The sequence below is a fragment of the Callorhinchus milii genome, unplaced genomic scaffold (genome assembly GCF_018977255.1).
Source record: "Callorhinchus milii isolate IMCB2004 unplaced genomic scaffold, IMCB_Cmil_1.0 Scaffold5, whole genome shotgun sequence".
NCBI lineage: Eukaryota > Metazoa > Chordata > Chondrichthyes > Chimaeriformes > Callorhinchidae > Callorhinchus > Callorhinchus milii.
In genome coordinates, this window is record NW_024704746.1 from 64,176,903 (window position 1) to 64,195,118 (window position 18,216).

The following is an 18,216-nucleotide window of genomic DNA, read 5'->3' on the forward strand; positions in this document are numbered from 1 at the left end:
AAGCGCTTTGAGGTGTCTCGAAGACTTGTTAAGCCGCTATATCAAATGTAAGGAATATTATTATAAACTTCCATCGGTGGAAAGTGACGTTTTTCAATTTCACTGAGAGAAAAAAAATCAAAGCCAACTAGCAAGCAGACCTTGTCTAGTTTTTTACAGGTCGTTAAGTACTCAGGCTTGACATTTGATCCTTGCATATTTATGCTGAACTCGACAACTAGATTAGAAGCATAGAAATTTACAGCACAACATATCTATGTTGGCCTCTTTCAATGAGCGATTAAATAATGTGAGTAGGAGCATTTAGCCATCGGTTTTCTTACTGGATCACCCTTGTCTCCTTTGTATCCCTGGGGTCCGAAAACACCATGTGGATCTCCCTACACGAAAGAAAGAAGGTTACTAAAAAGCAGATCTTTAAAAGAGAGAAAGCCATTTGCTTTGGTGATGTCTATGGCCTTTATAATAGGAACCCTGGTTAGCTCCCTGTCACCAGATGGGAGTTCCCTTCATTGGAAGTACAGTCGTGCGGATACTGAGTGAGGAATTCTCACTCAATTCTCAGCTGTGACCCAGGCATGATAGAGTAAGTTTCAGGCACAAGTCACTATCTTTGAGCGGAAGTTTTTCAACGTGCCTTTGATCAGGCCTACAGTCACCTCACCTCTCCTCATCTCCTCTTCCCTTGTTTTACCTCGGCACTGCAAAGCGCTTTGAGATGTTACCTCACTCGAAGGGCGTTAAATACAGTCAAACCTGTTTTCAGCAACCACTTAGGGAATGGACCAAAGTGGCCGATACGTAAGGATTTGTTTGGTCTGTTTAATTTTAAAGAAATTTTAAATTTAAAGAAAAAAAATTCTGTGGGTCAAATATTCCCGTGGGCCTGTGTGTAGACTCCAGCCAGACTCCGAGCATATTTACCAACCTGTGGGCATCGCAGCGCGGCATTGGTAAATGCGCTGGGAGTTTAGCTGGAGTCAACACACAAACCCACAGAAATTGGTAATACATGACTGGTAAGTAATGCATTACCCTTAAGTACGCACTTAAATTCACTTAGGACTGGTCAATAAAAATGGTCTGCACACCAACGAGGCTAAAAAAANGTGTGGCCACTGGTTGCTTTAGACAGGTGGCAGCTGAATAGACGTGGTTGCTTTAACAAGTTTCACCGCAAATTCAAGTTATTGTTGTGTTTCACCCATAAAATCTACATCAATTCACTTTACAGTACATTCCGTGAAGCGCTACGAGACGTCTTGAAGACATGATAAGGCGCTGTATCAAATGCAAGTATTACTATTTTAAATGATTTACTAGAAAGATTCCCGTTTTTATATTAATCGCGCATCTTTTTGATGATAGAAATATCCAATACAGAAATCCCGAACCTCTAGTAATTAGCTTACCTTCATTCCTTTAAACCCTGCAAATCCAGGATCTCCCTGAAATACAATTAACAAAATAAACAAATCGTCCAGTTTTACGGCTCACTTACAGTCGAGGGACAGGAAAATAGGTCGTCTGTGCGTAAGAGGTACAAGAGAGCCCTTAAATCTCTACCTCAAATATCAGGTCAGATTTTTCTGGTGTAAGATGCTAGAATTTTTGGTGTAGGCCTGGCTCGGTTTGTAGCACTCTTACCTCTGAGTCAGAAGGATGTGGTTTCAAGCCCCACATCGGTAGTTTACGCAGTTTAGCCTGACAGCCCAGTGCAGTGCTGGGGGAGTGTGACATTGTTGGAGCTGCTGTCCTTCCAACAAGGCATTAAACCTAGGTCCCGTCTGCCTGTTCAGAAGGACTCTAAAGATTCCTTGGGAAAAGAAAGGGAGCTTCTCCCTCTGTCCTGACCAACAATCCACCAGATACAATTGGTCGCTCACTCCACGGTCGTTTGGGGGACATTGTTGCGTGCAAATTGGCGCGAATCTTCCTACAAAATACACCGTCAGGTCACTTCGCAGTACTGAACTAAAATACGAGAAATCTTTCGTACATAGAGAAATCTTGATGACGTGATAAGGAGCGATGTCAAATGCAAGGATTATTATTATTCATTTTCCTGGGCAGGTCTGAGCAAAGCTCCCAAGTCCCATCATCGAGGTGTATCTTGCCTAATCCCTTCCTTTTTGGTGGTCTTTTCTCAAAAGATGAATTTATTGTTGTTTCTTTCAGGTAAACAACCCAGCATTTTCCTGCTGTTCTATTTTATTGTTAGCATTTTTTCCTATAAAAATGATAATAATAAAAAGGATTCCAGGTGCGGATTTCAAAACAAATCTGGGGCAACACTACTTCATTGATCGAGTAGTAAATGTGTGGGATAGGCTCCCTAGGGAGACGGTGGAAGCAGAAAGTGTTGATTCTTTTAAGAACAAATTAGATAGATTTCTGTTAGGAAATAATATGTCGGGATACAGTATAGAGTTTGGGACATGACATGTCATGCGACTGCCAGGATGGTGGAAGGTGAACTGGATGGACCTTGGTCTTCTTTCGCTGAGTAATTCCTTATGTTCTTAATGACCAAGGTACAGCACCATTTACACTCAGCACATTCCTTGTGCCTTCAGTAAAGCAGCTGCTGTAATTATAAGTTGTGTTTTCATCAAGAGACGCTCTTTAGATGTAACAGCTTTGCGTCGCCCACTCAACTTCAGTTCATACCTTGTCTCCTCTCGAACCCGTTAGTCCACTCAGACCCTACCAAGAAAGAAACATTAATTGGAATTTATTATTAGCGATTAAAATAAATGCCCACAAAGTTGCATCTCTCTAACAGACTAATGAGTTGATAAAGTGTTCTCTCACGCACAGGCTGACACGCTCACAAGCTCACACGTAGGTGCTTACAACCGCTCACTGAGCCCTCGCGAAGCATACGGTTTCCGCGATTAATCTACACAAAAGCAATTTTCAGATCTCTAAGGGCAAAAGCAAGTTTTTTGTTTTTTTCACAGCGGAGGAAAAAAAAATTACGTTTGCGTCTAATTATTTTCAGGGTTGGAAGATTAACCCCCAGAGTGCCAGATGGACTAGGGATGTGCTCTGGTCAGAATTTCTGTACTAGTGTTTTAATGTAATCTTGTTGTTGTTGTTGTTGTTGTTGTTATTTGTGTGACTGTCCATTCATTAGTTAACAATATGGACTTGGAGCATGGTTGTCCATTGGGCTGCCTTAGAGCTTTCCACGAGACCACAGGGATTTAACACATTCTTGCTATGATAATAATAAATAATAATCCTTGCTTTTGTAGATTTAATAATCTAAATAAGAATATACTGTAAAGTGAATTGACTGTGTATTTTGTGGGCGAAACCCGACAGTCAATTGCGCACAGCAATGTCCCACAAACAGTCGTGGATTGAGTCACCATATTATTATTTTTTTTAGAAGGGATTATTATCCCCGGAAAAGCCATCTACCAATCAACTAAAAACCGGGTTCCTACTTACTGCTAGTCAAACAGAGGCGTGTGGAGTAAGGAAACTTGCCTAAGTTTCATCCTGTCAGAGAATTGAACCCAGATACTCTCGCTCGCGAAGCGAGTGCTCTAACCACTCAGGTACAGGACTCCACAATGTGGGGTGGGGAGTGGTGGAGAGGAAGAGAGAGAGAGAGAGAGAGAGAAAGAGAGAAAAAAAAGCTGCTGCTGCTCTCATTCCCAGAACGATGACATGATCTGAATTGAACCGTGCCTCAAACAAACCACCTTCTCCAGACAATCTCAGGTGCAGGGCTCCATCGCGATTTATACTGTGTGTTTCGCACGGTAATTTTGATCCAGTGTTGGGCTTATTGTCAAGACTTCCCATGCATAAAGGGGAGGGAGTGTGCACATTCCCTTACAGACAGCGAGAAATCTCTGAGCGTAGGTACAACAACAACAGCAACAAATTCTATTCATATAGCGCCTTTCGCGTCGGGAGCACGTCATCTATACGCGGAACCCTCAATCTGGTTTGGATACTCTTAAGCATGGTTTCGAGTTTCCACGTGTGTCAGACGCCCGGCTGACTTAAAAAACAAACAAAAAGGAACAAAGTCGTAAGCATCAGCGCTTGGCAGCAATGATATCCTCACCAGCACGTAGCAGGTTGAATGTATTCAGCCAATGTCAACTGAAATTTTTTTTTTAAGCCATTATTATTTTATTCGGTTGGTATTCCTCGAATCGACTGGTAAACCCACTTGCTGACAGCCTGCAACTTACTGTCGGTCCAATAGGTCCAAGAGATCCAGGTGCTCCACGCTCTCCCTACAGATAATGTGTAAAAAGCACAGAGAAATTACATGCAACGAGATATTGCAAATGCAAGGAATATTATTATTATTATTATTATTGCGCGAGAGAGAGCAACCACTTTCATGTCAGTGAGTCCCATCTGGTGGTCAGCAGTGGAACTTCTTTCACACGATGAATGATGTTGTGATCCGTTTCATGACTGAAATTGTGACTACATGTTAACATGCTCTGTTATAGGGTGAAAGCACTATTCTAATCACTGGTTAGAAATGTTTGTGGTGGCTGGAATCACGTCAAGCTGAGTTGTTTACGGTAGCCGAAGGCTGTTGAAGAGGTTTTATCTACGGAAGGTTATCGACCTGAAACGTGATTTCACTTTCCCCTCTCTCTCTCTCTCTCTCTCTCTCTCCATAGATGCTGCCTGACCTGCTGCGTGTTCCCAGCGACTTCTGTTTTTATTTCAGATTTCCAGCATCTGCAGTATTTTGCTTTGTGTTTGTGTTTTTCTATCACAATTCTGGGGATTTATCAGATCGTGACCACTGTGCTCTACGTGGGGTACTTGCTTCAAAGACGTGAGAACGGGAAGACTTTGCCCTTTCACCCTGACTGTGGAAGGGAAAGATGCATTGGCTGTACGCACAAAAGCCACCCCTCGTGTTTCGATTCGAGGTGTTTAAGCCGGTGTGCTTTGTTCTGGGTTAGAAATAAAAACCCGTCAGAGTTGGACTGTTCCATCGTTCCATCAACTTTTGTTGACTCCAACAATCTCGGAAAGAAGGCAAACTGCAGAAGAAACTAACAGAACAGCTGGACTCGTCGGAAAGCAACAGGAGGAGAGGAATAACAACAAATCACAACTGCAAAGTAACGGAACGCAGCTCAGGTGTACACCATCGAAGATTCGAACGTTGACTTTGTAATCAACGAACCCAAGCAAGAGGTTTCTGGTCTGAAGCAAGAGACTATGCTATTGACCTGTCTGTTGTATTTGTGATAAATGAGCTAACAAACTTTAGTTAAGTAAAGAAATGATTAAGTACAGAAAATTTAAAGCAGGAATTGCTGAGTGACTTTGGTTCCCTTGTTCTCTGGTTTCTTAATTTAAAGCGAGTTAGAAAGAATAAGATGGTCTTATTCTGGTCATACTTCAGAACCCAACAAAGAGTAGGCACAATTTTATATTATGTTCCAAATGAAACATTCACTGAGAGTAATGTCACCACTAAGTGTTTTTTTTACACTCATGTCCACTCCCAAATGCGAAGCAATCACCGCAAGACGTGTGCTCTGAAATTCCTTTAGTTGGGGTTGGCAATTGTCAATGAACTCTGATTCTTGTGATGAGCTTTGAAGTGGAATCTCTCTAGTGCTTGTTTTTTTTTAAATGAAGCGTTCCAGTGTCTTACTCTCTGTCCTTGGATTCCCCGAATTCCTTTTGGCCCTGCGGCTCCTAGTCCAACGTCACCCTGTGGGTCAAGGTCATAAACGAGAAGTTATTGGGTAATGAATTTGTTAAGAAGGATTAAGTACAAAAGCAGGTGATAAGCGCAGATGGTCTATTCCGCAATGATTGGACCACCAAGACTGAAAAAACACTAGCAGAGAAACAAGATAAGTTAAAATAAATAGCTAAACAGTACCACATCTTGAAGCATTACTACTTAAAATACCCTTACCCTTATATCACGACACAAAATACCCTTGATACCAATTTTTACTTGATAGAAACTTCAATTCGCCCAGGTCGGAACATCATTAGAAGATACAGCATGGAAGTAAAAGAGTTAATTAGCTGAAATGAACTTGCTTTGAAACCTTTCGTGCCAGGTTTTCCTGGAAGTCCCTGAAAGATGAAAGAAAAAACATGTTCAGTACACGTGAAATTACCAGAGACACATACTGTTCAACTAAGCCAGGCCGACGTGGGAATGTTTCATGTGACAATAAATGACAAAGATGACAAAGTGTTCAATTTTCTGCATTGCTCACCTCACTTAAGAGTACATAATAATAATAATAATAATAATAATTATCGTAATAATAATCCTTGCATTTGATAAAGCAGCTTATCACGTCGGAAAGGCGTCTCAGAGCGCTTCGCAGGATTTACTGTGAAATGGAGTAAGCGTGTATTTGTGGGCGAACTCGGCAGCACAATTGCGCACAGCAATGTCCCACAAAACAGCCATGAAATGAATGACCAATTTTTTATTTGGGGGATTATCAGCCAGGACACCGGGAGAGAGAAATTCCCTTCCCTTTTTTGAATGGCGCCGTGGGATCTTTAACGTCTACCTGAACAGTCACAGACGGGACCTCAGTTTAATGTCACATCCGAGTGATAACAGCACAGAAACAAGCAAATTCGGCCCAACTGGTCGGTGCTGGTAATAAACACTGGACCGTTATTGTGTTAACACTTACATACCTGCCTGCCTGTCGATCCCATATATCCAGGTGATCCAGGAGAACCATTCTTTCCTCTCTTGCTTGGGAGTCCCTAAAATAATGCAGACATTTGAATCATTTGAACACTGGGGAAACCGACAACAAAAAATAGAGGGAACAAGGAGGAGGAAACACGAAAACTCCAACGCAAATCTGACTATAATGGAAATATCCGGATGGTGTCTTCAGTAATGGACCGATCATGATGTCACTTAACATGCACAGCGGTGTGAAATGGTTTTGATATAATAATAATAATCCTTGCATTTGATTTAGTGCCTTATCACGTCTTCGAGACATCTCAAAGCCCTTCACAAAATATACCTAAAGTGAATTGACTGTGTGTTTTGTGGGTGAAACGCGGCAGCCAATTGCGCACAGCAGCGTCCCCACAAACAGTCATAGATTGCATGAGCAAATTTTTTTTTTTGAAAGTTTTATTTCCCCCTAGAAAGCAATCCGCCTATTGACTAACACCAGGGTTCCTACTTACTGCTGGGTAAACAGAGGCGTGTGGGGTAAGGAGACTTGCCTAAGGTATGAAATATGAAAACAGAAGCACTTATCACCAGTCAAGAATTAATGTGACTTGTACTGAAGATTATATCAAGGAAATCAAATTAAACCTTCGTCAGTTCAGAATGAAAATTCTTCCAGACATTACCACTCCACTTTTTATTGGATAGTTGAACAATCAATTTTGTTGCATTAAAGCCTCTCCAAGTGAATTTCCATAAACATATTGTTGGAAATCACTTTTGGTTACACTCTGGTGTCAAAGACGAACATGTTTCCGAAATCGAGGGCTTCTGGGTCAATGTACTGTCAGTCACTTAAATGTGGCCTTCAGCAGGTGCTCTCATAGGCACAGTAGTGGTTGGAAAACAACACCGAACTCCTCCGGGAAACATCTACTTTTATGTTAAGTTAAATAATTAATAAAATGACGACATAATTACATTAACATACGCATTCATGTCGCGTGCACACGACGCCATTGTTATTCTTCCTTCTCTTCAAGATGAGGCACTAAGTAAAAGGAGGGCTGAGAGATGCCGTATTTCAATCAATCTATTGGGGCATCCAAGAGGTTCTGGGCTCGATGGAAGATTTTCTTGTACATAGGGACATAGGAACAGGAGGAGGTCAATGAGTCCTTCGAGTCTGTTCCGACATTCTATCAGATCATGGCTGATCTGTACCTCAACTCCAATTACCTGCCTTTGCCCCAAATCCCTTGATACCCTGACCTAACGAAAATCTATCCACTTCAGTCTTGAAAATTTGAATTAGTCCAGCATCCACAGCCTTTTGGGAGGGGAGTGAGTTCCAGATTTCCACTACCCTTTGTGTGAAAAAGGGCTTCCTGATTTCACTCCCAAATGGCCTAGTTCTAATATTAAGATTGTGCCCCCCAATCTTAAAATTAGAAGTACACTTAGTAGCCATAGTGCGCCTTATTATTAACCAAGGGTTATTACCTCTGCTCTTTTTAAAGAAGAATATTTAACAAGGGATATCTTTGAACCGAGGAAGTTTGGATTCTTCCTGTTCGAATTCTCTGATCATCGTTTGATTTCGCATTTTTCCTTTAATTATAATAGTAATAATACTCCTGGCCTTTGACATCGCGCCTTACCACGTCGTTGAGACGTCGCAAAGTGCTTCGCAGAATATACTGTATAGTGTGGTGACTATGTATTTCGTGGGCAAAACGCCGCTGCCAATTGCTGTGCGCAGCAGTGTCCCACAAACAGTTGTGACCAAATGCGTTAAAAAATTTTAAGCGATTATTATCCCCGCAAAAAGTGATCCGTCAATCAACCAGGTGTTTCCTACTTACTGTTGGCTAAACAGAGACGTGTGGGATAAGGAAACTTGGGTAAGGTTTCGCCCGCCCGGGAATTAATTACCTTTGCTCCTGGCAATCCGGACACTCCTGGAGGGCCTCTTGCACCTTGGTATCCAGGAATACCTGCGTTACCACGAATACCTTGAATACCCTGAGCACCAGGAGGCCCCTGTATACCTGGCACACCCTAATTTAAAGCAATTGTAGTCAGTCTTTGGCATGTGATGTATTACTATAAAAAAAGCTTTCTTCCTATTTGTTTCTTGCGTCGTGTTTCGTTCTATGGTTTATCGATTTTTATCTTTAACCAACTACTGTGCTTTTGTACCATGTGATCTATCATCATAATCATAACAATAATCTTTGCATTTGATATAGCGCCTTATCATGTCGTTGAGACGTCTCAAAGCGCTTCACAGGATACTGTAAAGGGGATTAACTGTGTAGTTTGTGGGCGAAACTTATCAGTAAGAGTAGCTTGAAGTTCTATGCATATAACTTGTCTTTGGATTCTGAAATGTCATGCACGTAAAATAAATCTATGCTTCATTGAAACGGTTTTGTACCTTTTGCCCAGGAGATCCAGATTGACCTTCAGGGCCTCTGATACCAATGCCAGGTTCTCCCTGTAAAAACAAAGGCGCCATTACTCAGTCACAGAAAAGCCTATTCTTTGAATAATTGTTGGATAAATAATAAATAATCCTTGCATTTGATTTAGCGCCTTATCACGTCTTCGAGACGTCTCAAAGCGCTTCACAGAATATACCGTAAAGTGAATTGACTGTGTATTTTGTGGGAGAAAGATGGCAGGCAATTGCGCACAGCAGTGTCCCACAAACAGCCGTGGATTGAAGTGACCAATTTATTATCATTACTTTTTTTAAAGGAATTATTACCCCCAGAAAAGCGGAGGTAATAATTCCACTACGCTCTACCTGACCTAAGGATGTTTGATACTGACACTGATGAAATTGGATACTGTCATGAGTTAGTTGAAGTATATTCAATTTCCCAACAGTAGCATTTCTAATTTTAACACAAACATTCACCAAATAGACTCTCATCTCACCTTCTGACCTTTTTCACCCATTTCTCCTTTGTCACCCTGAAAAGAAAACAAACTACGTGACTACAGTTTTTGGGTATAAGTAATACATTGCATGCAGGCGGCTATTATTTTTTGACCCACTCAATCTTTTCTTCTGATTTGTTTCAGTCTTGTATGCCATTTTTGATTTACTAACAAGACAAGGAATGAGGCACACAAGCCCCAATAACTACTGCCTTATACTCAGAGATATGATAATAAGAATGCTTGCGTTTGATATAGATCCTTATCACGTCATTGAGACATCAATTCACTTTACAGTATAGACGTCGTAAACGTGTGATTAGCCGGTATCAAATTCAAGGATTATTATATATTATATTATCTCAAAGGGCTTCACAGGATATACTGTAAAGTGGATGGACTGTGTATTTTATGGATGAACGCAGCAGCCAATTTAGCAGCAGTGTTCATAAAATATATATTTTATATATATATATATATACACTCAAACTGAGTCAAGTCAACTCATCTAATTTTTCTTTTCTCTCATTGAAGGAGTGAGTATCCATCACCAAATAGTTTCTCAATAATCAAGGAACTGAGATTGAAAACTCAAATATGGGAGGAAATAATAAACATATTACCAATCCACGGCCCTTCAATGTGCTGCATCATCTAGTTATCTCTTAGATACATACATTATTGGACATTAATATCTAATATAATGCCTCCACAAACATTTTCTACCCAACCTAATCACAGATGCCTTATTCGGTTAATGCCACAGACAATACAGTACAGTTTATATAGAATCTTTCACATTTATATATCGCCTTAACAATACTGGAAGGGTTAGGGGGTGGGAGCCAAGAGCATTGGCCTTATAATCTTACCAATATCTTTAATTATAGGTCACAGGAACAGATGAACGTAAGGAACTCTTACCTTATTCCCTGTATCTCCAGGTTCTCCCTATATAAAGACGGGAATAGAAATCAAGGTAAGTGTTTGAAATTTTGTGGGAGTTAGGATGAATGATCACATTTACAAATTACGTATAAAAGGCCAAAGTTTCACCTTGCCTTAACCTGTAAGACTATTTTGTTCTTAAAATCTTAGATCGCACCGATTTGCAGAAAGTTTGTAACTCCGGTCCAAAATTAGAAGTTTTTATTTTAAAGCACTGCAGGAAATCATCATTAACAGTGACGGAGCCTGAGGCTGAGCCAGGGGTAGGGAGGAGTTGACCAGTAAGCACGGTCGAAGAGGAAAGTCTTGACGAAGATACAGAAGAGGGGCTCTGACATCAAGTCCTGGACGAGGGACAACTTTCTCCAACTCAGCGTCAGCAGTGAGGTCCTCCTGATTGGTTCGCGCCAGCTCCTCCGCACCTCAGGCGCTGGCAGCATTAGCCTCCACGGCTGCACACTCAACCTCACTAAGCCAGTCAGGAACCTGGGTGTCTTGTTTGACCCTGAACTGTCCTTTCTCCCCCACATCCGCGCCATGACCGGCACTGCCTTCCACCACCTCCGCGACATTGCCAGACTCTGCCACTGCCTCTCCCCTCAGGCTGCCGAAACCCTCACCCGCACATTCGTCACCTCAAGGCTTGAATACGGGAACTCCCTCCTTATCGGCCTTCCCAAGTCTTCCCTTCACAAGCTACAGATCATCCAAAACTCTGCAGCTCGTGTACCCTCACGCACCAGGCTCCGCGACCCCATCACTCCCACCCTCGCCCGACTCCATTGGCTCCCCATCCCCCAGAGGATCGAGTTCAAGATCCTTGTCCTCACTTTCAAGGCCATCCATGGTCTTGCCCTTCCTACCTCTCTGATCTGCTGACTCCCTACCAATCTGCCCGCTCTCTCCGTTCAGCAGGCTCTGGCCTGCTCCATGTCTCCCGCCTAACCCGCCCTACCATCGGTGGCCGGGCTTTCAGCCCCTCTGCCCACACACTCTGGAACTCCATCCCACAGTCCCTTTGCCTCGCTTCCTCCCTTGCCTCCTTCAAGGCCGGTCTCAAAACCCTTCTCTTTAATCGTGCCTTTGGTCACCCTCCCACCTCTCTGCCTTCCCTCACCCCTACACCACCCCTCCCCCATGCTCGGGCCCCGACACCTGACTGTTTTGGGACGTCCTCCCGTTTCAGCGCTTTGGGACGTCCTCCTGACGTGAAAGGCGCTCTATAAATGTAATTTTGTTGTTGGTGTTATTGTTGGTAGCCTTGGATATGTACCCTAACGGGAATCAGCAAGTTCAGAGGGAAATTGGAGTGTGCGGAGTTAAGAAAAATCCAAATGAAATCCTTATATTATTCTTTCCTTGCGATGTAATGCAATAATTTAATTTGTGAACTGACATTATGTCATTTACATAAATGTCATTATCTTGTCTCTGTGTTACTGAAGCATCAAAGCGTGCGTTTCATTTTAATTCCTTCATTCTATGTAATTGACAACACAACGCATTCTGCAAACACATCGCAAGGGCACATCACTGCATAACAGCTGGCTCGTAAAGTCAATGAGTTGGGAGCTAAGGGATTTCTGAGCCCGTCTCTGATACTGAGTTCTAAAGATTTCTAAATGATAGTGAGACAGACAACAAGTTCTAAAGATTTCTAAATGTGACGGGTGGAAGATTTTAGTGTCGTCTGAAGTGTCGGCCTCCAGATACACATAGACACATCCATGTGGACATAGACACTCTCTTACCTTAAATCCGGAAAGTATTAGGCGCAGGTTGGCAAGAGCCAAGGCTTGGGGACCCCAGAGTGTGCGTTGGGGGTGACTGCTGGAGTCTAACCAGGTAATAACACAACACAATAGGGCTTAACCCACTTCAATGGATTCAGCTCCGGGAATCCATGGAGCAGATGAACTACTTCCCAGTGGCTAGAATGTGACATGCAAATGATCCAAACTCAAAGCCAATCTCCTGATACTCATCCAAAGATCTGAACTGATGTCCAATGTGAAGGATTATTCCCTTCCAGGGCTGCCCGCATACCTTATGTCCCTGTTCACCAGCTTCACCCTTTGTACCCTGAAAGAAAACAATCACACTAGTTTAGGCAACGGTACCATCTGTTATTCATGCCACCTTCTAATATATTCGTCGAGTTAGGCCAGTCCTGTTTCTTCCTCTCTGCAGGAGAGGCAGTGTGCTTCACTCAGGCTTTGATGCTCGATTGATTACTGAATCAATAATAATAATAATCCTTGCATTTGATATGGCGCCTTATCATGTCTTCGAGACGTCTGAAAGCGCTTCACAGGACATAATAATAATAATCCTTGCATTTGATATAGCGCTTTTCACGTCGGGAGGACGTCCCAAAGCGCTTCACAGAACACACTGTAAAGTGAATTGACTATATATTTGGTGGACGAAACCCGGCAGCCAATTGTGCACAGAAGTGTCCCACAAACAGCCGTGGATTGAGTGACCAAATTCTTATTCTTATTTTTTTTTGAAGGGATTTTTACCCCCGGAAAAGCGATTCACCAATCGACTAACAACCAGGTTTGGAGTAAGGAATCTTGCCTAACATTTTACCCCTGAACCTGGGTCCTTTTGTTCTGCAGCCTTGGAATATCTGAATACGATCTGAGAGTTCTTTCTCGATTCCATTTAAAATCGAATATAATTCAAATGATGTATACATGAAAAGCATTCGACAAATGTACCGGGAATTCTGCTCGTGGCTGCAACCATTTCTGCCTTTGGAAGATTTGAGGTTAAAAAAAAAATTACCTTTTGACCTTTCTGGAATATCATGGCCTGATTCTGTTAAAACAAAAATGAGAATTTTAGTATCCAGAGGCTAAAAACAGTGACATTTGGTGAGATTCTTGACATAATTAAATGAGACTTTTTTTCGTTAAAAAGTGTACCTTTTCCCTCTTCGTCTTTCTGGAACCGAGATACGACTGAGAAAGAATTATACAAAGAGAAAAATTATAATTGATGAGACGTTTTCTGTTGTGCCTTAACAAGTGAAACGTTATTTCAGAATAACGTGCGATGTTCCGACAGATTACCCACTTACAAGTCAGATAATAAATAATCCTTGCATTTGATTTAGTATCTTATTTAGTACCTTATTGAAGCACTCCGGGATGTTACTCCAGGTGAAAGGTGCTATATAAATGCAAGTTGTTGCTGTCGTTATCACATTGCTGAGTTGTCTCAAAGCACTTGATAGTATATTGTAAAGTGGAATATTGTGTGGGCGAATACAGAGACAGCACAGCTCAGTCACAAACAAACTAACTCAAAACAGTCATAGAATAGTGTGTGCATTTAGCCTCTATCTCTCCTGCAATTTATATACATGTACAATAATCAATGGCCTTCATTACTAGGTAATAATTCACTAAAGTTGCTATGACGGTATCATTATCGGCAAGAACAAAACTGAAATGGTTTTCTACTGATTTAATTCAACTCGAATAATGTTTCCTGGTTGCACTTCTGAAGCTCAATCAACACACAGTTACATCACAGTTAAATCACCTTGGTTTAATGGCTGCCCCTAACCGTTATTCAGCTCATTCACACGGTCAAACTCAAGGGTCGAGATGGAGAGAAGGAAACATTGGAGATAATAACGCTGCGAGCAGTGCAATGTGTTGCAGCTGCATTGAGATTTCAGGCTCAGTTGTAATGTCACAGGGAGATGCCAAGGATAGACAGGAACTCGCGTTGAAGTAAAAGAGAGCAAGATCGGAGGGAGGTTAACGGACGCTGACACAATTTGTTAATTTTTTTTTGTGTATGTTCCTTTTCCCTCCAGTTATTACTGAGAAAGAATGTTGGGCTCTTAATGCCTTCCGATCACAGAAAGTTATTGAATACCTTTGAGACGTCTCAGCGATGGGATAAGGCGCTATATCGTATTATTATTACCTCTTGTCTTTTCCTTACCCCTCTCATTCCTGCAACACCCGGTAGACGTGTCTGTGATACAAAGTGACAACATACGAGCCGTTAAAACGATAAGCCTATTAATTTCATAAATAACCCTCTGCATTAAGATATCGATTAAGAAATCCCGCAATTTCTTTAAATATACCGTCAACTCACTTTACGGTGTATTCTGTAAAGCGCTTTGAGACGTCTCGAAGACGTGATAAGTCACTGTAGCAAATGCAAGGATTATTATTAATATTTTAATTTACGACCTTTGGTTATTTTTGTGTTGCTCTCACTCTTACGACTGAACTACTTGACTGTGTATTGCATCTCTACAAGCACAGCAAAGCGTGTTCTGCCTACACTGTTCAAGCTGAATAAGGATTTCCATAAGAAGTCTCCACATCTAATATTGCAAGACAAAGCAAATACCTGAGATTCTTGCCTTGAGAGCGCCCTACGCACTCTCACTGCAGTCTTCTCTGAAGTTTCCGACGGCCTTTGTTCCTCCTGTTTTGAAATGGGAAGAGTTTACTGTTTATTGGGTGACTGGTGGGGTCATTTGGTTGTGCGGTGGAGCCCTGGGTCAGGGTACTCTGAAACCAATGGTGCAAGTTGACACTTCAGTGCAGTGTTGGGGGGAGTACTGGATTGTTGGAGGTGCCAACGTTCGGCTGAGAAGTCATATGTCTATTCAGATAGTCGTTCTTTAACAGCTACACGAATAAGCAAATAACTTCTCAACCAAAGGATGTTTTTTTCTTTGTATAATTCCACCACAATGACATGAGGATGGAGGTTCTGAGCGCGTGATAGGAGTGTTTGACTACAGTGCAATATCAATTATCAACCACTATTTACAGTTGCGGAGTTTCACAACACATTGCTTGCGATAAATATATCACACTGATGAGAGCTCTGTGCTCTGTTTCTCTGCTGATTCCTGGGTGCCTTCTTGTGACAATTATCACATGGGAAACTCTGTAATTTTCACCCCAGGAAGTCATGCTGACAGCTTTGGTATTGTGTCTCCCGCAACTAAATGGACGGCAAATTTTGTTTTGGTCAAGCTGGTTGTCTGACGCATGCGGAAACCCATTACCAGGCTTAAGAGTTTCCAAACTAGACTGAGAATTCCACGTTTGCCACCTGCAGGTGAATAACTCGTGTCTGAAATGGGATGCATACTCTATCCCCTGCTTACCTAATTCTGGACAGGTTTAGGCTCAGGTTGGCAAGAACCAAGGCTTGGGGATCTCACAATACATGTTGGGGTACTGCTCGAGTCCGGAGTGGAAATTACAGTGAAGCATTGAGCATAAAATAATTAGCAAACAAATGTCAAGCAATTTTGTGGTGGCGGACGAGAGGGAGAATGGTGGTCAGAAGTGCAAAAAAGACTCCTCTACGTAAAAGGTACCTTGTGGAAAATTGCAGGAAGGAAATACTGACTTAATCCTTGCATTTAATAACGTTTGATATTTTGAGAAGCGCTTCACAAGTGTTTAACTGTGAAGTGAAGTGACTGTCTGTTTGTCGGCGGGCACAGCAGCCGATTTACGCACAGCAGTGTCCCACGAGCAAACAAAAGGTGAAGACATTAGAATACACCGCACAGAAACAGGCCATTGGGCCCGACGGGTCTATGCCAGTGTTTATGCCCCACCAGAGCCTCCTTCTATCTGGGGAGTTGTCAAATCATATCAACGTATCAAATAGACCTTTGATATGTTAAAATAAGTGTAATGTTTAATTCTCTTTTTTTTTAAAAAAAAGAGGACCGATATCGACACTCCCTCTGTACAAGGAGTTCTGTTGGTGAGAGCAGACCTTTTAAATGTGTGTTGATCGTGAGTTTCTTTCTTAAAAAGGATTCTCTAATGGCAAGGCTACAATAATTTATGTTATTTTTAAAATGTGGTTTAATAAAGCTCACAACGAGAATTTTTGTTTAAAGACAGGATTGTTTATTCAGTTCTTTTTTTAAAACAAGGCAATTTAATTCTTTCCTGTACACAAGTACAAAATGCAAGTTTAAGAAACTCTCCTTTTATATCGCTTTACACAGTCTAGCAAAGAAATGCTGATACAAAACAAGATAATTTACTTATATTTAAAAGGCATTTTTTATTTCAAATGCGCACACCTTAAGAAATTTAGAGAGGACTTGATCGATTCTCGTGTTTTAGCTTATTTGCTGTGTTGCTTAAAATGTTTTTTGTTTTAGTATCAGTGCTTTTCCTTTTTAACACGCTCTCAGTCACTGTTCTTAAATGTTTTTTGAGGGATTTATGGAAGGTTGGGTCGCACAACAGATTAACACTTTCATCACACAATCCCAGGATTAAGCTCTCTCGGATCAGTCATTGCACGGATCTGAAAGAGAGCAAAGCTTCCTCTATTCTCCCCAATCTAAGGGCAACATGTCTTTCGACTACCAGCCTGCATTTTACTCCATTAATTGATTTTATAGTTTCTAAGCAAGGTTGGCATCTTAGAGCTGTTTATTATCAAATCCTAAGAGGTTTGTGTGTTGAGACCTTTCATATAGGTTACGTACAGCTAACAGAGAGGGGGAACTTTGATCCCTTTAGCATCTGCTCGATTGGAACCCAAGTGTTCGAAATGGGAGAATAGTGTGATCAACCCGTAATTCCACCCAATCCCAACTAATTTAATCATAAGCAAAGGGACGGAATAAAGTATTTCTTTCCAAGTTACGTTGCAAGGGCTTGTTATGTACCGCATGTTAAACATGGTGCACAACAAAAGGTTATAAGTACAGCTTATTAGGCTAGCTTTATTATACGCGAAAGTATATATTTAGCGGAATTAATAACACTGTCAAGTTAAACTCTGGTTTCTTCATGTTTTGCCTTTTAATTGTTACAAGTTTTGCCTACAAAATACAGCCACTACACTTTATAATTGATCCTGTGAAGCGTTTGAGACGTCCTCCCGAGGTTTAGTGAAAGGAGTTATATCAAATGCAAGGATTATTATTATTATTATTATTATGATGATGATAACTATTGGCTAGTTTTATAAAACAAACAGGGATACCTCTATTTTGATCACTTGTCCGGAATAAACCAGTTCTCAGGAGATGAGTGGTAATTAAATGAACATTGATTGCACACCCCTTGTGATCATTAAATATGCACTGAGAAAGAAGACAGACGCTATGTGTTCAGGAAAGAGAAACTTCTCAAAGAGAATGTGCTCTCGGTCATCAAAGTAATTTCTATAGAATGTAACCTGTAAACTGCACTGTGTTACATGGCTACGGAAAGAACAGGAGGAAAAGTAAAGTGTTCCTGAAACAGGTTGCTTTGATTCTGAAAAAAGGTCCTCTTTCTTTCGCAAATTCAAATGTTTTATCGTGCGCTAATCACACCACGCATGTTATTTTAAAAAAAAAACGTATCAGGCGAAGTACTTTTTAAGCAGAATTGCTTAATAACACTGCAAAGTTAAACTCTGTTCTTCTTCAAGTTTGGGCTTTTTTATGATTAAAAAGTTATACTTAAAAAAAATCATTTCAGTGATGGCTTTTTTTCTATTTTTTTTTCTGTGTTTATGGCTGTTTCCTCAATAGTTAAGTGAAATGCTAGGTGAAAATTTTTACTGCGATGCGTATTAAAATCAATCTAAAAATAGGATGTCAGGTTAAGTAGGCTTTGAGC

The 18,216-nt window shown here is 41.3% G+C and overlaps 1 protein-coding gene across 1 annotated transcript in view; it reads right to left on the bottom strand.

Moving 5' to 3' along the window:
• The window catches only part of LOC103177066 (collagen alpha-1(VII) chain-like), a 116,435-nt gene that overhangs the window by 33,963 nt on the left and 64,256 nt on the right, over nucleotides 1-18,216 (bottom strand). The window contains 16 exon segments of the mRNA XM_042335458.1: nucleotides 324-380; nucleotides 1,413-1,448; nucleotides 2,671-2,706; nucleotides 4,218-4,262; nucleotides 5,660-5,719; nucleotides 6,061-6,096; nucleotides 6,682-6,753; nucleotides 8,615-8,740; nucleotides 9,120-9,179; nucleotides 9,626-9,661; nucleotides 10,553-10,579; nucleotides 12,623-12,658; nucleotides 13,370-13,402; nucleotides 13,510-13,545; nucleotides 14,525-14,575; nucleotides 14,963-15,040. Coding sequence (XP_042191392.1) covers nucleotides 324-380; nucleotides 1,413-1,448; nucleotides 2,671-2,706; nucleotides 4,218-4,262; nucleotides 5,660-5,719; nucleotides 6,061-6,096; nucleotides 6,682-6,753; nucleotides 8,615-8,740; nucleotides 9,120-9,179; nucleotides 9,626-9,661; nucleotides 10,553-10,579; nucleotides 12,623-12,658; nucleotides 13,370-13,402; nucleotides 13,510-13,545; nucleotides 14,525-14,575; nucleotides 14,963-15,040 — 825 coding nt within the window.